The sequence below is a fragment of the Anopheles darlingi genome, chromosome 3, assembly GCF_943734745.1.
Source record: "Anopheles darlingi chromosome 3, idAnoDarlMG_H_01, whole genome shotgun sequence".
Lineage (NCBI taxonomy): Eukaryota > Metazoa > Arthropoda > Insecta > Diptera > Culicidae > Anopheles > Anopheles darlingi.
The window spans coordinates 57,240,483-57,257,498 of record NC_064875.1 but is presented as its reverse complement, the minus strand read 5'-3'; the positions used below and the strand labels follow the sequence as shown (position 1 = coordinate 57,257,498).

Below are 17,016 nucleotides of genomic sequence, written 5' to 3'. Positions count from 1 at the left end.
TTTGGTGCAGTCCGTTGCGGGCAAATTTGATAGTCCGCGCCAAATCACGGATTTACGAGTCGATCCCTACCAGCTACTGATTATCTTGAGCCGCCCGATGCTACAATAGCAGCTGCAGTTGCAATCGTGCCTCCAGTTCTACCTTAGACTGCCACCGTAGTGCATTCGCTGTGTCGGAGTTCCAGATCTTACGCTAGTATCATGTCTAAAGTTGCAGCCTTCTCCGTCGACAAGGATGTGCAGGAGTACGACGAGTACACGTTCACGCTTCCCGAGCTGTACCGTGAGCTGGCCAAGGAGGAGCTGCGTGAAGACGATGCAGTTCGTGAGCGATCTCTGACTGAGATGCGCCAATGGATCGCGAACAATTCGTATATCCGTAAGTGTCGTATGGATGCCAAGTTTCTGCTCCGATTCCTGCGCGCCAAGAAGTTCTCGGTTCCGATGGCGTGTGAAGCGCTCGAACGCTACCTGATGATGCGCGAGATGTACCCAGGTTGGTTCAAAGGCCTGGACAGCAGCGTCGCGGTAATGAAGGAACTGTACATGGACGGTGGTGTTTCGATACTGGGACAGGACAGTCTCGGCCGCACGGTGGTTTTCTTCCGGATAGGACTCTTCGAAGCGGAAAAGCTCGTTCCACCACAAGGTGGCAAATTCATCGCACTACTGATTGAGTCGATGCTCGAGTGGGAAGAGGTTCAGATCGGTGGACTGCAAGTGATGGTTGACTACACCGATATGGATATGAAGATATTCGAAAAATGGAGTTCCTCGGAGCTGCAAATCATCATGAACGCGTATACTCTTTCCTATCCGGTGCGCTACAATGATACGCATGCAGCCAAGCTCCCCAAGAAGGCGGTACCGATTATCGAACAGATTCTTTCCTTTGCGGATCCCAAGATTCGCGAGCGAATTAATGTGAGTATAGTCGACGCAATCGACAGCATAGTTGAAATGTTAAACTGCAATTATCTTCTTCGTGGATGTTCCTTTCAGTGCTATGCTACTGTGGCGGAAATGCAGAAGCACTTCGATCCCATGTTAACCCCAAAGGGATACGGAGGGGAGATCGACTTGGATGCGCTGAACCGGAAGATGTGGGCCCGCATCGAACAGCAGCACGATGTTTTGATGGGCATGGATGATATGGAGATCGATATGGATCACTACACACCGATCTGGGATGAACTGCTCGCCAATGTACCGACACAAGTACCTTTACATTAAACAGACGTATGTAGTTCTTTGGGTGTTGGGTTATATGAAATGAATAAAAGAATAAAAGGATTCGGAAACCAAATTTATCGCTTATGATATATTTCATATTTTTACTATAGAATTTCCATCTCTGTAGAAATAAATCAGGATTAATATTTAACTTTCGAGCATCGGCATATCTATTTTCCCTTGAATGTTTATAAAGGATTGTTTAAACAAATTCGTAAATTCACATTGAAGGTAACGCGAACGTGTATAAAAAGCATAGCTTAAGGTGCAGCTACCATGTTACGTTGGTACGTTACACGAATCCAGTACGGCGTCGAATGGCGAATGCAGCGGTTGACCGATAACGACACGGAGGTCACCCAAAAAATCAATGCCAACCAAAGAAAGAACGATGAGCGATAGAGGTACGGCATATCAACTGTCGCTAAGAGCTCAGTTGCATAGCCGATTGACTTTATGTTTCATTTTTAATTTCATTTCCAATAAAACCACAAAAGACCATAAAAGAGAATTAGGTTAAAGCCTACCCTGGAGACAGCACGCAAATCCCTTACACTGGGCACAGTAGGCTGGAAGTAGGGATAGAATCGATTTCATTATCTTTCGCCTTAGGAGCGCGGATGTACTGGGCAATTATCTGGATAGAACTGGATATCTCATTGTTTAAAACGTGCTGGATTTGCTGGGGCAGCGAGCAACCGCCTGACACGGTCGGGCGCACCACCCCAGGATGTAGAGATAATGGGTTAATGTGGAACATGAGGTTCAAATGCCTAAATGCACGCAAGGGGCACATTTCGATCGTTTAAGCATCGAATTGATAGATACATATGAACCGAAAAGGAATCACATTGTCTTTTAATAACGAATCACAACACGTTAGTTTGTGTGAATCTTCACAACTGTGGGATCCATCAATCGACAGCCAACTTTCGGAAGCTTCCCGCTACTCCAGCTTCCACCTCGTGCTCCTCGGTGCTTCTAGATGCCCACAACGATGAGTAACGCCGCGCGTCTATTTCCATTTCGTCAAGTGCCAGTATCACGTCGCGCCGTTCCTCGGCATGTTTTAGAAAATCGGCTTCCAGCGACTTGGGATCGGCATGCCCGCCACACTCCTTCAAAAGCAACGATGCATCAAAGTTTTCGGCCATACTCTCGACACTTTCATGACACTGCAAAAAACCAACAAACCGAAATTACCAATCGAACACACAAACACACACACAAGCACGCCGGAAAAACGGATTGCTATCGATCAACCTACCATTATGCGATCCCGCAGCTTCGAGCTCGCGAACGACAGCAACAGGTTCACGATGGGGACGGCAAACTTCGGAAACTTAACACCGTGCACCTGGCGCAACCGTAACGGGTACGAACGATTGACCGCGTCCATGAAGATCTTCATATCCGACACACCCCAAATGCCGAAGTGCTTCATAACAGATCCCCTAAAATCGACCACTACACGCACGCCACCAATTTGCATCTCCTCCCATTCCAGCAACGACTCGATCAAGAGCGCGGTAAACCGTCCCTCCTGCACGGCGTTAAACTTTTCGACATTAAACTGCGCGAACCGAAAGTGGATCACCATTCGCCCGGTTTCGTCGGTACCGAGACGCACGAACACACCATCCTCCAGCATCTGCCGCAGCGCTGGCTCGTTACAGTCCAGATTCTTGAACCACTGGGGAAACGTTTCCCTCATCGCCAGATAGCGTTCCAGAGCTTCGCACGCCATCGGTACCGAGTACTTCCGGAAGCGCAGGAACCGCAACAGAAACGACGAATCCGTGCGGCACTTGCGGATGTACCGATGTTTGGCGATCCATTCCCTCATCTGCTCCAACGACTGCTCCCGAATCTCATCGTCCTCGCGAAGCTCCTCCTTCGCCAGCTTCCGGTACAGCTCCGGTAACGTGAACTCGTACTTGTCGTAACTTTCCGGGCGCTTCTCCACCGAGAAACGATTGCTAGTATTGGACATGATGTGGTACCTGATCAAAGCGAAAGCTAGCAACTGAATGATCGTTGCTAATGCGTGGATGGGATGTTAAGCGCTGTGTTGTACAATCTATCGTGAAAATCTCAACCCGGTTAGCGTGATGTAGAGAGGGGGGTTTCGGTGGCTATAAAATGGAAACGTGTTTTTGGCGTAGGCAAATAATGCTCTATGTTAGACGGCCGCAGTACACATACCATATGTACCAGGGCTATGCGAATTTAACAGGCGGTATACTAGTTACACGATGCCTCAAGTTTAATGGAATGAACTGGAATAATCAACTGGTTAAAGTTGAAGGTCTTTTTATGTCTCTTGCGTTGAAAGTCATTAAAGATTAACGGTTAATGTTTGCGGCACACGCATCACAGGCCTCTAAATCGGGCTTGAACCACATGCATGACATCATCATTTGTACGACCAAAATGTGCCTAAATGTCGAAAAGGAAATATTTTTCTTTCTAAATCTTAATAAAATTCCATAAAATATACACACACACACACACGAAGACGGTTAAAAGAATGCAGAATGAATGTATATCATCGCCTTCAATGTATAAGCCTTAGGATTAAGGAGTAAAGTAAAAACAAACAGTTAATCAACATTCAGTTTGCGGAAGCTGCCTGCAACACCACCCTCAACCTCGTTCTCGACGACATTCGATTGGCTCCAGAGTGACGAAAAGTGGGCTGTATCGATGTCCATATCATCGAGCCCCAGTATAGCGCTCCGTCTGGTCTCGAGATGCTTGAGAAACTTGCGTGTCGCATCGGCGCCGTCCAGCTCACCACCGAGCTCCTGCGGTAACAGCGAGGCGTCGAATTTGCTCTTCATCTCCAGGACCGTGTTGTGACACTGCGTGGGATACGTAAACGTTTATCCCAGGGATCAGATGGGCGTCCAATTCACAATACTTACGATGATTCTCTCCTTCAACTTCGTACTGGCGAACGTGAGAAGCAGATTGATCACGGTGACGGCAAACTTGGGTAGCTTTGCGCCATGAATCTCTCGGAAGCGTATCGGGTACGAGCGGTTGATCGCATCCATGAAGATCTTCATATCCGATACGCCCCAAACACCGTAATGCTTCATGACGGACTCACTGAAGTCGAGCATCACCCGGAATCCACCGATCTGCACCTCTTCCCACTCGAGCAGTGACTCGATCAAGAGCGCCACCATTCGGCCCTGTGCCAGTGGACCAAACTTCTCCACGTTCAGGTTCTTCACGATACACAGAAGCACGGTGCGGCCCTCGCCATCCTGTCCCAGCTTCATAAAGACTGCATCCGAAAGCAGCTCGCTCATTACCGACTCGTTACAGTCCAGATTCTTGAACCACTGGGGAAACGTTTCCCTCATCGCCAGATAGCGTTCCAGGGCTTCGCACGCCATCGGTACCGAGTACTTCCGGAAGCGCAGGAACCGCAACAGAAACGACGAATCCGTGCGGCACTTGCGGATGTACGGATGTTTGGCGATCCATTCCCTCATCTGCTCCAACGATTGCTCCCGAATCTCATCGTCCTCGCGAAGCTCCTCCTTCGCCAGCTTCCGGTACAGCTCCGGTAACGTGAACTCGTACTTGTCGTAACTTTCCGGGCGCTTCTCCACCGAATAGTGAACCTCCGTGGTGGACATGCTTGCTAAACACGATGATCTCGACGATCCGATCGCAGCCACGGTTTAGAAGAAACTGCCATCACAAGCGCTAGCCTATGCTCGGCGATCCCATGTGCTCGATCCTCTCGAAGGAACGCATGAAAGAGTGAAACAGAAAACCTTCGCTACGGCTTCGCCCAGACCCCGACGTATGGTTACTGGTCACTGGATGTTGTTCTCTCAGAGTTCTAATTGCCGGCTGGCTGGGTGGCAGGCCTGTCTACCTTCGAGCACTCGGCCACGAAACGTCAACGTAGACCGTCAATGCCGGGCCTAGACGGTGGAGCATACTAACAGCGTAGTGGTGCCCTTGTGCGTAGCAGAACCTTGTAGCTACGTATCTGTGGCTGGTTTAATCGATCATTAGATTACACCCATGCGGCACTACGGTGATCGCATGCGTGCGCATGTAGCTGAGTCGGTGTACTAGTGTAATGCAAATGAGATCAGTAGAAGAAAAGTAGAACGCTCAATAGTGCGTACTGCCAGGAGGAGCAGGAGATCCAATGTTTTATTTTATTATCTGTTGCAGCTTCCCACAGGGGCGGGGGATGGGGTGGTAGGTTGAAACATCTACAACACCAGCTTGTTTGTACAGCTGTTGGAACAATACGGTGCTTATGGATACACGGGCGGGCGTTAGGAGGCCCGCTGTCTAAGCTGAGTAACAATATGAGCGTCTCTAGAGTGTATATCACTTTGAATGTGCTTTTTATTCAAATCTATCTTAGTTTGATACATGCTTTGACGGAATGATGCCTTCGCTTGCTGGGGTCAACGGATAGCATTGAGAGTCGATTGCAAGGAGAGTCTTATCTCAACAACCTACTACTGCTTACCTGGCAGCGCCTAGGGTACTTATAGACACTAATTGACTATCATCCAAGCTTGATTGAAATCTATCCAACACCGGAAAGGGTGCCTAGTAAGTGGTACGCCCGGCAACGGGTCAATTGCATGTCAGCTTCCACATGAAAAAGAAAAACCCTCGAGCCTCATTATACAATTTAATGATTAGATCCTCCACCCGAAAGTAGAAAACCCCTCCCCACCCCTTGTTTCATGCACATCACATTCCGTTAATCAATCTCCATGCCGAACTCCACGTCACCGTCGGCTTCGGTTTGGTTCCAGAAGTGTGCGTACGGTGCACAGTCGATCTCCATCTGATCCAGCAGCAGCAGCGCATCCCGTTGGGTTGCCAGACGCTGCTTCAACGCAGCCGTAACCTCCTCCGGTTTCGTCTTCCCACCATACTCGACCGGCAGCAGTTCACGATCCACAAACTTGACCACCTCGTCCATGGTGCTGTGGAACTGGTGGACCCGAAAAAGGGAAAGAAAATGATATAGTCCAATGCTATCGTGTGACGTGTGTCACGCAACGCTAGCTAACTCACGAATATGCGCCGCCGGAGCTCGTCACCGGTGAAGCTCAGCACGAGATTACCGAGGGCCTGACCGATCATCGGCAACCGGACGATGTGTACCTCCTTCACACGCACCGGCAGTGCGTGCTGGATGCACTCGATGAAGTTCCTCACGTCCGTCAGCTTAAAGCACATCATGTGGCCCATCGTGGCCGCCTCACAGTCAACGATCGCCACCCCACCACCGACCTGTACCGTCACGTCATCGAAGAACGCTTCGAACAGCATATGCTGGAAGCGCCCGAGGTGATAGCAGTTGTAACGCGTTACATCGAAGCTCCGCACACGCACCAGCGCCACCATACGACCGGCCCGGTCCACCCCGAGCGGTAAACAACCTTGCACCTCCTCCACCAGCTCACGCATGTAGCGATCGGTGGGATCGAGATTCTCGTACCACAATCGAAACGTCTGGCGCATCGTCAGATAGCGCTCGAGTGTGTTGCGCGCTGCATCCAGATCGTAAGCACGGGCACGGAGAAATCGTAGCAAAAACCGTGCATCCGTGCGACACTTGCGTATGTGCGGGTGGGAGGCGATCCACTGGCGCATTGCACTTACCGCCACCCCTCGCTTCTCATCTGTTTCACCCAGTTCCTGCGCGGCAATCGTACGGTGCTGCTCCGACAGTGCAGCTAGGGCGTCGATGTCGTTTTCCTCGTACCGCGAAGGACACTTTTCCACGGATAGTGGACACTGGGGCACTGAGGTTACACTGGAAGCCATCGGAGAGCGAAGAGATTTTTATTTTCTGCGGGATCTTCCTCTTCGATGCACCGTCGATTGAAAACTGCAAAGTATGGCAAGTGCATCCGCACCACTGCATACACGTAATCCGAGTAACGGGGTTCCGTGTGGCTTTCACTTTCTAATGCAGTGCTACCACTAACACCTTCATCAGCCTGCAGTGCCTGCAATGGTTGGTATCCATGGCTACCGAGGCAAACCGCGTCTTCGCGTCGATGAGCACGAGAAGTAGGGGTACCATGGCATTGCTTAAAATTGCGACTATCGCACACACAACCACACCAGCAGCAGCAGATAAGCATTGGCGCGCTCTCTGTACGCAGACCGCGCAAGGTGGAGGTCGACACTAGTACCAGCTGTATAGCGCGCGCTTAGAACCGGTTCTAGTGCTCGCGGTTTTCTATCACCATCATCAGCATCATCATCGTCATCATCATCATCATCGTTGACCATGGCCATGACACTGGCGGGCTCATCTATGGAGGAGCCTGAGCCAGTGACCATTTTTATGACAACTCGTAAAACTTGAAGGATTCGTACGCTCGGCTATGGATCTTTCCATTTCTTGCTGCAAAACAGAGGAGTTCGCTAAGTGTGCCGACGCAAACCGTAATGGGCAATTAAGTTTTCGGTTATCGCGCGCACAATATCATTGCTCTGGCACCGGCACCAGGATCGGAAAAGGTCGTTGACTATCAAATGGCTAGACGAAGAGAGTTTTTTGTAATGTTTGCATAATGGTCTTGTTTGTGGTACACAAGCGATTTCTTTGGTTTGGCTCTGATGCTACGGTTTGTGGTAAAAGGAATCGCGCTAGATCGAGAAGGTCAAGAGAAGATCATGAAAACATTTGGGTCGACCGAAGTAACAAGCAAAATGTGATCATTCATCACCGTTATGAAAGCGTTGCAAGCAACGCTTCTTCTGGATATAGTTAGTTCATATAACAACAATGCTAATTGTACACAAAGAATGGAAGAAATCAATAGATAATCAGATATCTATTCATCAACAGATAATAAAACAATTTTTCACTTATTGAAAGACGCATATAAAAAATTATTTTACATGTTGATGTTATGTTAAATTTAATTTGATTTGTTCCTGGCATTTATTGAATTCAGCAAAGATCAATAAATATGGTAAAAGTTTTCAAATCAGTTTCACTAAAAATCCTTCCCGCCCTTTTTTCGCCGTCGATTTTCATGCTCGTTGTAAACTGTTTGTCGAAATATAGACGCACTCAAGTGATCTTTCACTCGATCGTCCCACGTGATCAGCTTTACAGCAAAAAGCAAACAATCATTTCGTTTACCGTGGAATTTTTTATTTTATTTTAGAAAAAGATCATCATCCTTACGAAAACTAACTCATGTTATCACCAAAATCCTTAGAAGCTAAAATATTGCATCTTACCCAGCCAGGTAGACAGCGGGCACCCTTCCGGGGTGGGGGGCACATTTGTCATTTTGTCTAATCGTTAACTGTTTGCACCATTTGATCAGCTCCATCACTCTTCGCATTACTCATTCTTATTCTTATCTTATGTGTTTACGCTTAAGAAGTTGTGTTGTAACCTAGCTTGAATCATAAAAGCTCAAGCTGCTATGAACATCTGCTGCTGCAGCGTGTGAAACGGTTTGCGACGAAAATTGGAAACCGCGAGCACCCGTGCAGAGCAGACTGATCGATAGCACAAAAGTTGTAACAATAATCAGACTAGAACATTCTCGTCCTTTGTTGCAGTGAAACTATCAAACATCTACGGGCAATGTCTTAGGCAACGCTAATTCTAACTTAGCAAATTTATAAAAAAAAATAAAATAACGCAAGCAGCGGTGTGCAGCTCACTCGTACTAAACCTAATCGACAGCCTTAAGGTGTGTAACAGCGCAAAGTGGGGTTTTTGGGCTGCCCGCATATAAACGTCAAATATGCAACTGCATATGCAACGATACGCTACATTTGTTCGCAGATTCCGTAACTCGAAATTAAATCTTTGGTACGCTTAGCTGTCTCGCGCAGTGAATGTACAGTGTCTTACGCTAATCGAACTGATTGAAACATTATCCCTACATGCTACAACCTAGCACTATCAGAAGCTGTGAAACTGTACAGGACAACTCCTTTAGGTAGGTTGTTTAGCAAAAGAAAAAGATTAAAACAAAATTGGCACCAATACTTCATTCATCGGGAGATCATCACGCATGTCCATTGCACAGGGGAGGGGGCAGCTTAACTATGCCATAATGGCATACGTTGGTCGATACCCGTCCACGGCAGCCTCACTGTTCGAGGCACTCGTACTGCGAACTTCCACTTGATCCGTGACCGGCGAACTCGGCTGCTGTGAGCTGTCACCAGACGGTTTGTACAGCTCTCCGCTAGAGCTCGCCATTCTTATGACGCTGATACGGTTATCCGGAACACCGGGAGATGTTGTGGGCGCCCCACTAACCGAGTGTCCTGCCGCTGACGCTGCTGTCAAGAGGCGTGCCGCTTTCTTGCAATTGTCTCCAAACACCTCGCGTATTTTAGCACGCACAACATCCTTGAAAGCGATACTCGAAGCCTGTGGCGATGTTTGAACATCCATTGGTACTGACGGGGTCACTGGTTGCTGCGCCGGAGAGTAGCTTGCAGAGCTCGTGATCGCGGCAGGCGATGGAATGGGTTCACTCGTCGACTCAACAGCCACCGAACAGCGTTCCTTGGAAGACTTTCGCCGGGGACGGTTCGAGGGTACCTTGGGAGCTTTCGCCGGTTTGTCACTCTTCAGGCAGGACGAATCCTCGTGTTTGTAGAGGTACGATTTCAGGGCAAACGATTTACCACACCGGCCACAGGAGTGTGGTTTCATGTTCGAGTGTGTCTGCACGTGTGCCCGGAGGTTCGATTTGTCCGCAAACGCCTTCTGGCAAACGTTGCATTGGAAGGGTTTCTCGCCTATTGTCGAAAAGGACATGAACGTTATTAAAAAAAACCGGCTACGTTCAAGGGCATGTGTGTCAATCTTACCTGTGTGTGTGCGAATATGTCCTTGCAACAGCCAGGGTCTGGAGAAGCATTTGCCGCAGGTTGGACACTGGCAGCCTTGGTTGTGTGTTCGCACGTGCATGGAGTAAGCCGGCATCGAGACGTACACCTTCGAGCAGAAAGGACATCGGCGGGCCTTCTTGTCTTCCAATGATCTGTTGGCGGGAGGAGGTTAGAATGACGCCATGAGTCACTGTAACACACACACACTGTGATTGTCTTTAGCAACTGTCTAGTCCACCTACCGATGCGTTTGTCGATGTCTCGCCAAATTGGATGACGTGGAGTACTGCTTGTTGCACTCCGGGCAGATGTGAACGTCCTCGGCGGTACCACTCGAACCTTCATCACCACTGTTCCGCCCGGCGCTACGATCAACACTTTCCACTCCAGTCTTCTGCTGCTTGCCCAACCGTGGCGTTCCCGAATCGGAATCATTCATCCGTTCCATCACTTCACCACCAGAATCCGGCCCGCCGCCATCGCCGATCGAGCCCACGGGCGTTCCGCAACTATTACTGCTACCCGTACTCGTACAGGACACGGTCCGCAATTTGCGAGCCTTCTTACGATCGAACACCTTGTGCGAATAGTTACACTCGACCATGCCGGAATCCTGTGACTCCTCGGAGGTGCTACCACGGGCCAGACTCAGATCGTCCGCGTCCGTTTGCGGTCCGTTGCCGAAGCAACTGACGGCGGTCCGGCTCGCAGGACATTCTAATATAGTGAGCGTGTTCCGGTCCTTATCGCACGCTGGTGAACCGGTATCGGTCATCTCATCGCCCGTCTCGGATCGTCCTATCGTCGGTGCATAGTAGATGAGCCCGGAACGGCCGCTATCGTAATCGCCATCCGTACCAATCGGTGATAACGGCACCGCAGGACGTTTCTTGGGGGACAATTCGCCACCAACAGCGTCACTATCGGTAGCGTGGCAGGATTCGGGTGCGGAGATCGCTGCCTGCGAACCATGGATTATCTCCCACTTTTTCGTCCACTTTTTCTTCGTTGCGACGGCCTGCGCGGAGGGTGAGTGTTCGCTGACGCTGGGGGAATGATCATTCCGATATCGTTCACCGTGACCCTGACCCTCGATGGTAGTCGGTTGGTCCTGGTGCATCAGTTGCACTATCGGTATCGCACCGTTCTGGGATTGGTTCAACACGTGGTAGGTTGGTGTGTAATGGTCAGCTATCGGTGTCATCAGCATCTTGTCACCGGCTGAGTCAGCACCGTACCGGACGATGCTGTACATCACCGGATGGTGCTGGTGATGGTGCATCAGGTAGTCAGCGGCGTACGGTATCTGTTGCTGATGCTGTTGCTGCTGCTGCTGCTGGGTGCGATTGGCCGCTGCAGCAGTACTGAGCTTACCTGCAGCCAGCGAAACCTCGGCCAGCTGCGTCAGATTGTACAGCTCCTCCGGCACATTGGAAGAAAGTTCCTGTACCATCGTGATCCAACGTATGCAATCTTATCGGAATGGAGAAGAAGAAGAGAGAGAGAGTCGGAAGCGAAATCATTAAATTTTTTGTTTACTATTGCATTTAGAAATAGAAATATAATATAAAAATAAAACAAAATCTGTGGAATGCGATTCGGGACGTGGAGAAATCCCTCAAAGTACAAAAAGGGGTTCTTGAAGTTCTTCCGCAATTAACCGTCTCGTAACGCACCTTCCCCGCGAACAACGCGATTTGTTTATTTATGCTCATCGTAATGCTCATCGTAAACCGGTTTCGTATTTCCGGGAAATACGATACCAGGTACTAGTGTACGACACTCCGGTACGAACTAATCCGAAGATGAGTCGCGATTGCAAAAGTCCAAAGTACTACAACTGTTTGCTCGAGAACTCGAGGGAAAGAATCGGTCCCTTCCCTTGTGTGTGAGCTTCTTCGGTTACTGAGATCGGTTTCCCTAGACTACCCTACGCAATGTGATCCCGTAAGGTGAACGTACTCGGCAACCCTTGATGGATGCTCGTCTGCTGAATGTTAAACACTTCCGCCGGCAACACGCCGCGGCAGGTTTACACCAAACGAGACTTAAAATAAAATTATTGATGATCGGCCTCATATTTCAAAAAGTCCCCCCATTCCAGCACCGCAGAAAGGCGCGAGGCTTACCATACAGTAGCCCCCCTTTTACAGCAGTGCGGTCCGCGTGCAAGCAGCATTTCGAATAAATCAACATTTGACTAGAGAGAGAGGAGGGTAGTGTTTGCGTATCGATCTTGGATACACTGGTTGCAGGGAGCTTGGTCCTCCTTCGTCGTCGTCGTCGTCGTCGTGCGTTCCGCAAAAGGCAGACCTGCTGATCCTGGTTACTGTACGGTCACAGGTGAACACATCTACCCTGCCCGCAACATCATCATCAGCTTCATCATCGTCGTTTATAGCTTAATTAGTGGCCACACACGTCCTCCAACCCTGCGCCCTGCGTCCTGTCTCTTCTTTTTCCAGTCCATAACGCACCACCACCATCACACCGCAAACCGAGTGCATCGGTTACGGTCGAAGGCAATGCCGGACATCGGGTGCGCTCTGAAGTCAAGGTGGCTGGCCATTACTCCGGTTGGCCGGTGGCCAACGACGCGCACTGTAAACATTTCGTCGCGTCGCGTCCCATCGCATCGTGACCAATTTTCCCGCGCGATTTTTTTTTCCCCCGTCAGCGACCTCAAAAGCGCGTTTATCCAAAAACTCCATTCCAGCGACACCCCGCCCGCCCATTCGGTGGGGAAGAAACCACGAGCGAAGCCAGACCTCGCCAGAGCCGGATCGGCTGCGCGGTGCGGGTGTACGAAAATACGGGGACGACTCGCCGGAACGCGGAATGACGCATTTGCAGCCGGCGTACGCGTACGCTCCACTCACTCACTCACTCACCAACAACGTTCGCTACGCTGCCCGGTCGCTACTCTTCTTCGATTGATAGACACTGACAGCTTGCGAGTCCCAGGATCGCCACCGATCGGAGGTGTAGGTCGTGGTGCAGTTGGCTACGCGGGGCGGCGACCGAAAAACGTGGCGAAATAAACATTAACGTGCGAACGGAAAACCCCGCGATTTCGCAGCAGTAGCAGCAGCAGCAGCAGGTTGTTTCACCTTTTTCGTCCGGTCAGTTGGCGGCGGCGGCGTCGGTGGCGGCGGCGGCTGTGTCGACGCTGACCACCAGCGATCGAGTGGCATTAGATCATCCACTTGTTGAAGCGCTTCTATTTTCTAGCTGGCCACGCCGGTGCTCGCCTTGACGCGGTTTGCTCGCGCCGAAACTTCCTTGTTTGACCGTTGGCCTGGCTGGGAGTAGTGGACCGGCACACTCTCCAACACACACACACACACACATACAGACAGGGTACGGACACATCCCAGAGATTCGATCGTTTTCGAAGCGTTTTTCAAACTGTTTATACTTTTAACGGGGTGGAAGAGAAGATGGACGCGCGCGCGAGCGTGTGTGTGTGTGTGAGTTGCCAACAACGGCAGTAGCAGCCGGTTCCGGTAAGAGTGGATTTGGAGGAAACGTGGCCGTCTTTTGGCACCCCCGCCCCCTCGTGCTTATGATGGATGACATTGGGAGGATCAACCCATCGATCAGCTGTTTCATGGGCGATCCCAAGGGGGGGCTGATTCGATCGTTACGCTATCATGCCACTTCAAGTGAGTTATAGCGATCCACTTTAATTGTCTCACGGAACGTGATCTAACGTGATTTTACCGAAAAGAAATCTGTGCTTAAGGCGCACGGTGTGCCCAGAGTCTTTGTTTGCCGCCATTGAAACCCTTTTGGCACCGCCAAGAGCAGCTGTTACCGATGACGCGTTACCGTACCGTGCCGCTTTGCGCCGCTGACCAATAAATAGATATTTATATTTATGAAGCAAAAAAGCACCGGGAAGATGCTGCAGGGGGAGGAAAAAAAAGGTGGGGGGGGACCAATCCGGCCGCCCGGCCTTTGCGAAACCCATTGACGCCAATACCTTTAGCGAGTGAGGTCCGCCGTATGTACGCTCCTTCGATGGCTCCTTGCTTCCTGTCTACCGGCCGGCCCTGCCTCCTCCGCTACCATAAATAATTTAAATCTTTAATGGTCTTGTGTCGATCACTGTCGTAAAAGAAATTTTTCCTTGTACTACGCAGTCCATCAGTCCCGCCAGTCGTTGAGGTAGTACAAGGTCTCGAGGAGGAAATGTTCTTGAAATTAAAGCCGAAAAGCCGTCAGCAGAGCAAATCATAACCGTGGGCCACCGTGACGATGTCAAAGGTTTTACTGATAGCAGTATTTGGACCTTGTGAGCATCCTTCCTAATTCATTTATATGTTCGAGCATATAGTTCTCGCGACTAAAGCGTCTCCAATTCAAATCACATACTAGACGTTCTGTCTCGAACTTGGACGGTTAATCCTTGCCCACGGGTCCACCGGTTCTGCACTACCCCGTCTCTGGTGCAATTAGACCGCTCGACACATTTTACTTCACGAAACGCTCCACCATCAGACCTGTGACGTCTGCAGGGGGCAGTTCGTTGGTCCACTTCGAAAGTGCGGCCCTTGAGTGCATTCCAATCTGGAACCTGGATGCTGGGTGTGGGATTTATTGCCAATGGACGACGCACGAGTGTAGTAGTTCGGCCAATACCACCGGCCCTACCGTTACCTTGGATTAAGTGCTCGCACCCGCCCAGTGCGTGCACGGTAGGCTGGACCGAGTGGTGGGACAGAGGTCACGCAGCGCAGCGTGATACCTATTTTTAGTACACAACGCTTCCGATTGGAATATGATCGACCAGAGCACGGTGATGGTGGTGGTGGTTGGGTTGGAAATGGACTTCCAATAATATCCTATCTATCTGTTCGAATACCGAACACATGCGTGCGTACCTCTGCGGTATCTAGACGCAGTAACTCCTTTTCCACCGTGAGGACCTTCAAAAGCGATTGAGTTCAGATAAGAACGTCTCAGGGATTCTCTAAGGATAGCGATCCTTTACAACCTAATGGAATATACTCGGCAGACAAAAAGTGTAAAGTCCATATGTCCGAGAGTATCGCCTTACTAACGCCTTTTTAAATAGCAACCAATCTAGTCGCCTGCGATGTCCTACGTCGCTCAGAGGAGGACATAAATCAATAGCCCATTACCAAGTCACCTGGACTACCTGCTGCTTCTACTGCTTCTGCTGCTGCTGCTGCTGCTGCTACAGCTACTACCCTCTCTATATCGCACGACAGCGACCAGACTGTCAAATGTCAACTAATTTGTTGAACCGCAAACAGGACGACGTCCCCACTGTCGGCGCACCGTCGACACCCGATCACCCCCGGGGAACACTCACCTTTCGGACCATCCAAATGGTCGTGCGGATATCGAGCGCGGTTGGCGCAGCACGACGGCAGCAACCACGCAGCGGTTGGTCGGTTGAACGATCGGAGCGTAGAACAAAACCGCCACCGGGTGGTACCGGCACCGGTCGTGTGAGTCGCGTCTTTTTGAATATTTTTGGTTCGTTTGTTGTCACACTTCACACACGTCCTCGAGGGCACCGGCTGTTGGCACGAGGAAATAAGAAGCCAAGAAGCACAGCAGAAGCAATTTTCCTAACGTTCATTTTCCTTTCATCATCGGCTTTCCGGCACTATCCTGGCTTGGTTTGATATAGGGGGCACTTATATCCTTCGCTCGCTTCTCTCACAAAGGGCACAACACGGCACGAGTTTTTTTGGTGATTTTTTTTCTTGCAGGATATCACCGTTTTTCCATCGATTCGGTCCGCCAATTTTCACTCTCTCTGTTTCTACCTTTATCTGTTTATTTTCAATTTTCCTTCCGAATTCCACCATTCAACCTGTTCTGTTTGGCATTCGTGTAGTGGGTCACGTTCGACGGTGAAAAACACCAGGCGTTTCCTTTCAGGCGTTACGATTTTCACGATTTGGGAAGTTTGCCGAATTTTCCAGTGCTAGCGCACTCCTTGCCGGCCTGACGCAAACTAAAGTGCGATGCGCACCGGGAGGCCAGAGTCAGCCAGAATTTTCCCCGTACACCACGACAGGAGACCTCCACGCCGCCGCGGCAGCGATGCTGGGGCCATAAGTACATAAACGTAGAACGCGCCACGCTCGCTCCCGATCGTTAGTAGGATCGCTCTCGCTCTCTTCTCCTGCTCGTCGCAAGACATATGTGTGTGCGGGCAACATAAGTGGTGGAAAATGATTTTCCACCCTTCGCGGCACCGCGGCCTCGCTCGATGCTGTGTGTTGCAGGGAAAAGGAAACGAGAGCGAGAGAGAGAGAGAAAGGAACCGCTTGTTGCGCGACGCATACGATCGCATTGCATCAGTTGAAGGCACGCGGCATATGAGCGATCTGTTCGACTGCATGGAAATGCATCCTGTTGCAGCTGAGAGCGAGAACGGTGAGAGGAGTGCGTGTGCGTAAAAGAGAGGGAACCATCAGGCGTACGAAGAATAAACAAAAATCAAACCATAAACATAACGAAAGGGAAGCGAGAGAAGGCAGCAAAAGAGGATGCTGTATCGTTGTTACTCGCGTACAAGATCGCGAGCGACGTGACGAGCGGATCGTACATCAATCGAGTGAAGGAATCGGTTGTCGAAATGGGGAAGATGAGAATGATTTATGTTTTCACAGAGTGTATATTACCACTAATGCATGAAGGGTGGGTATTTAGAAAAAAAAACCATTCCATAACCACTACCGGATTTAGTATATGAATATTAATTATAGCAACTTATTGCATCACCGAAAAGTGCGAATTGTGTGCTCTCTTTGCGCAAATTATTTTTTTCAAAAGAGGACAAACTAAAACAGTAGTGTATATGCTCCAACATAAAATCGTTTGCATCTGCACCATCGGTTCTTATGTACT

The 17,016-nt window shown here is 50.0% G+C and overlaps 4 protein-coding genes across 4 annotated transcripts; 1 reads left to right on the top strand and 3 right to left on the bottom strand.

The window, feature by feature from the left end:
- Nucleotides 1-201: 201 nt before the first annotated feature.
- On the top strand, nucleotides 202-1,291 carry LOC125955630 (clavesin-2-like). Its single transcript, XM_049686769.1, has 2 exons — nucleotides 202-924; nucleotides 1,003-1,291. The coding sequence occupies exons 1-2, from the start codon at nucleotides 202-204 to the stop codon at nucleotides 1,231-1,233; spliced, it is 954 nt and encodes a 317-aa protein (XP_049542726.1). The 3' UTR covers nucleotides 1,234-1,291.
- Nucleotide 1,292: 1 nt separating this feature from the next.
- On the bottom strand, nucleotides 1,293-3,247 carry LOC125957100 (retinaldehyde-binding protein 1-like). Its single transcript, XM_049689530.1, has 2 exons — nucleotides 2,501-3,247; nucleotides 1,293-2,408 (listed from the first exon to the last, which is right to left on the bottom strand). Exons 1-2 carry the CDS (start codon nucleotides 3,224-3,226, stop codon nucleotides 2,148-2,150), a joined length of 987 nt encoding a protein of 328 aa, XP_049545487.1. The 5' UTR covers nucleotides 3,227-3,247; the 3' UTR covers nucleotides 1,293-2,147.
- A 503-nt stretch (nucleotides 3,248-3,750) lies between these two features.
- LOC125958323 (retinaldehyde-binding protein 1-like) lies at nucleotides 3,751-5,214 on the bottom strand. The gene is made up of 2 exons (XM_049691592.1): nucleotides 4,161-5,214; nucleotides 3,751-4,097 (listed from the first exon to the last, which is right to left on the bottom strand). The coding sequence occupies exons 1-2, from the start codon at nucleotides 4,884-4,886 to the stop codon at nucleotides 3,837-3,839; spliced, it is 987 nt and encodes a 328-aa protein (XP_049547549.1). The 5' UTR covers nucleotides 4,887-5,214; the 3' UTR covers nucleotides 3,751-3,836.
- A 387-nt stretch (nucleotides 5,215-5,601) lies between these two features.
- LOC125958322 (retinaldehyde-binding protein 1-like) lies at nucleotides 5,602-7,365 on the bottom strand. Its single transcript, XM_049691591.1, has 2 exons — nucleotides 6,307-7,365; nucleotides 5,602-6,223 (listed from the first exon to the last, which is right to left on the bottom strand). Exons 1-2 carry the CDS (start codon nucleotides 7,060-7,062, stop codon nucleotides 5,987-5,989), a joined length of 993 nt encoding a protein of 330 aa, XP_049547548.1. The 5' UTR covers nucleotides 7,063-7,365; the 3' UTR covers nucleotides 5,602-5,986.
- Nucleotides 7,366-17,016: the final 9,651 nt, after the last annotated feature.

Bases quoted from the DNA above. Each gene is read 5' to 3' on its own strand.
- LOC125955630 (XM_049686769.1), top strand. From the start codon at position 202: ATGTCTAAAGTTGCAGCCTTCTCCGTCGACAAGGATGTGCAGGAGTAC. The intron at 925-1,002 runs GTGAGTATAGTC...TGTTCCTTTCAG, and splicing joins AGATTCGCGAGCGAATTAAT to TGCTATGCTACTGTGGCGGA.
- LOC125957100 (XM_049689530.1), bottom strand. From the start codon at position 3,226: ATGTCCAATACTAGCAATCGTTTCTCGGTGGAGAAGCGCCCGGAAAGT. The intron at 2,409-2,500 runs GTAGGTTGATCG...GGTTTTTTGCAG, and splicing joins AGCTGCGGGATCGCATAATG to TGTCATGAAAGTGTCGAGAG.
- LOC125958323 (XM_049691592.1), bottom strand. From the start codon at position 4,886: ATGTCCACCACGGAGGTTCACTATTCGGTGGAGAAGCGCCCGGAAAGT. The intron at 4,098-4,160 runs GTAAGTATTGTG...TATCCCACGCAG, and splicing joins AGTTGAAGGAGAGAATCATC to TGTCACAACACGGTCCTGGA.
- LOC125958322 (XM_049691591.1), bottom strand. From the start codon at position 7,062: ATGGCTTCCAGTGTAACCTCAGTGCCCCAGTGTCCACTATCCGTGGAA. The intron at 6,224-6,306 runs GTGAGTTAGCTA...CGGGTCCACCAG, and splicing joins AGCTCCGGCGGCGCATATTC to TTCCACAGCACCATGGACGA.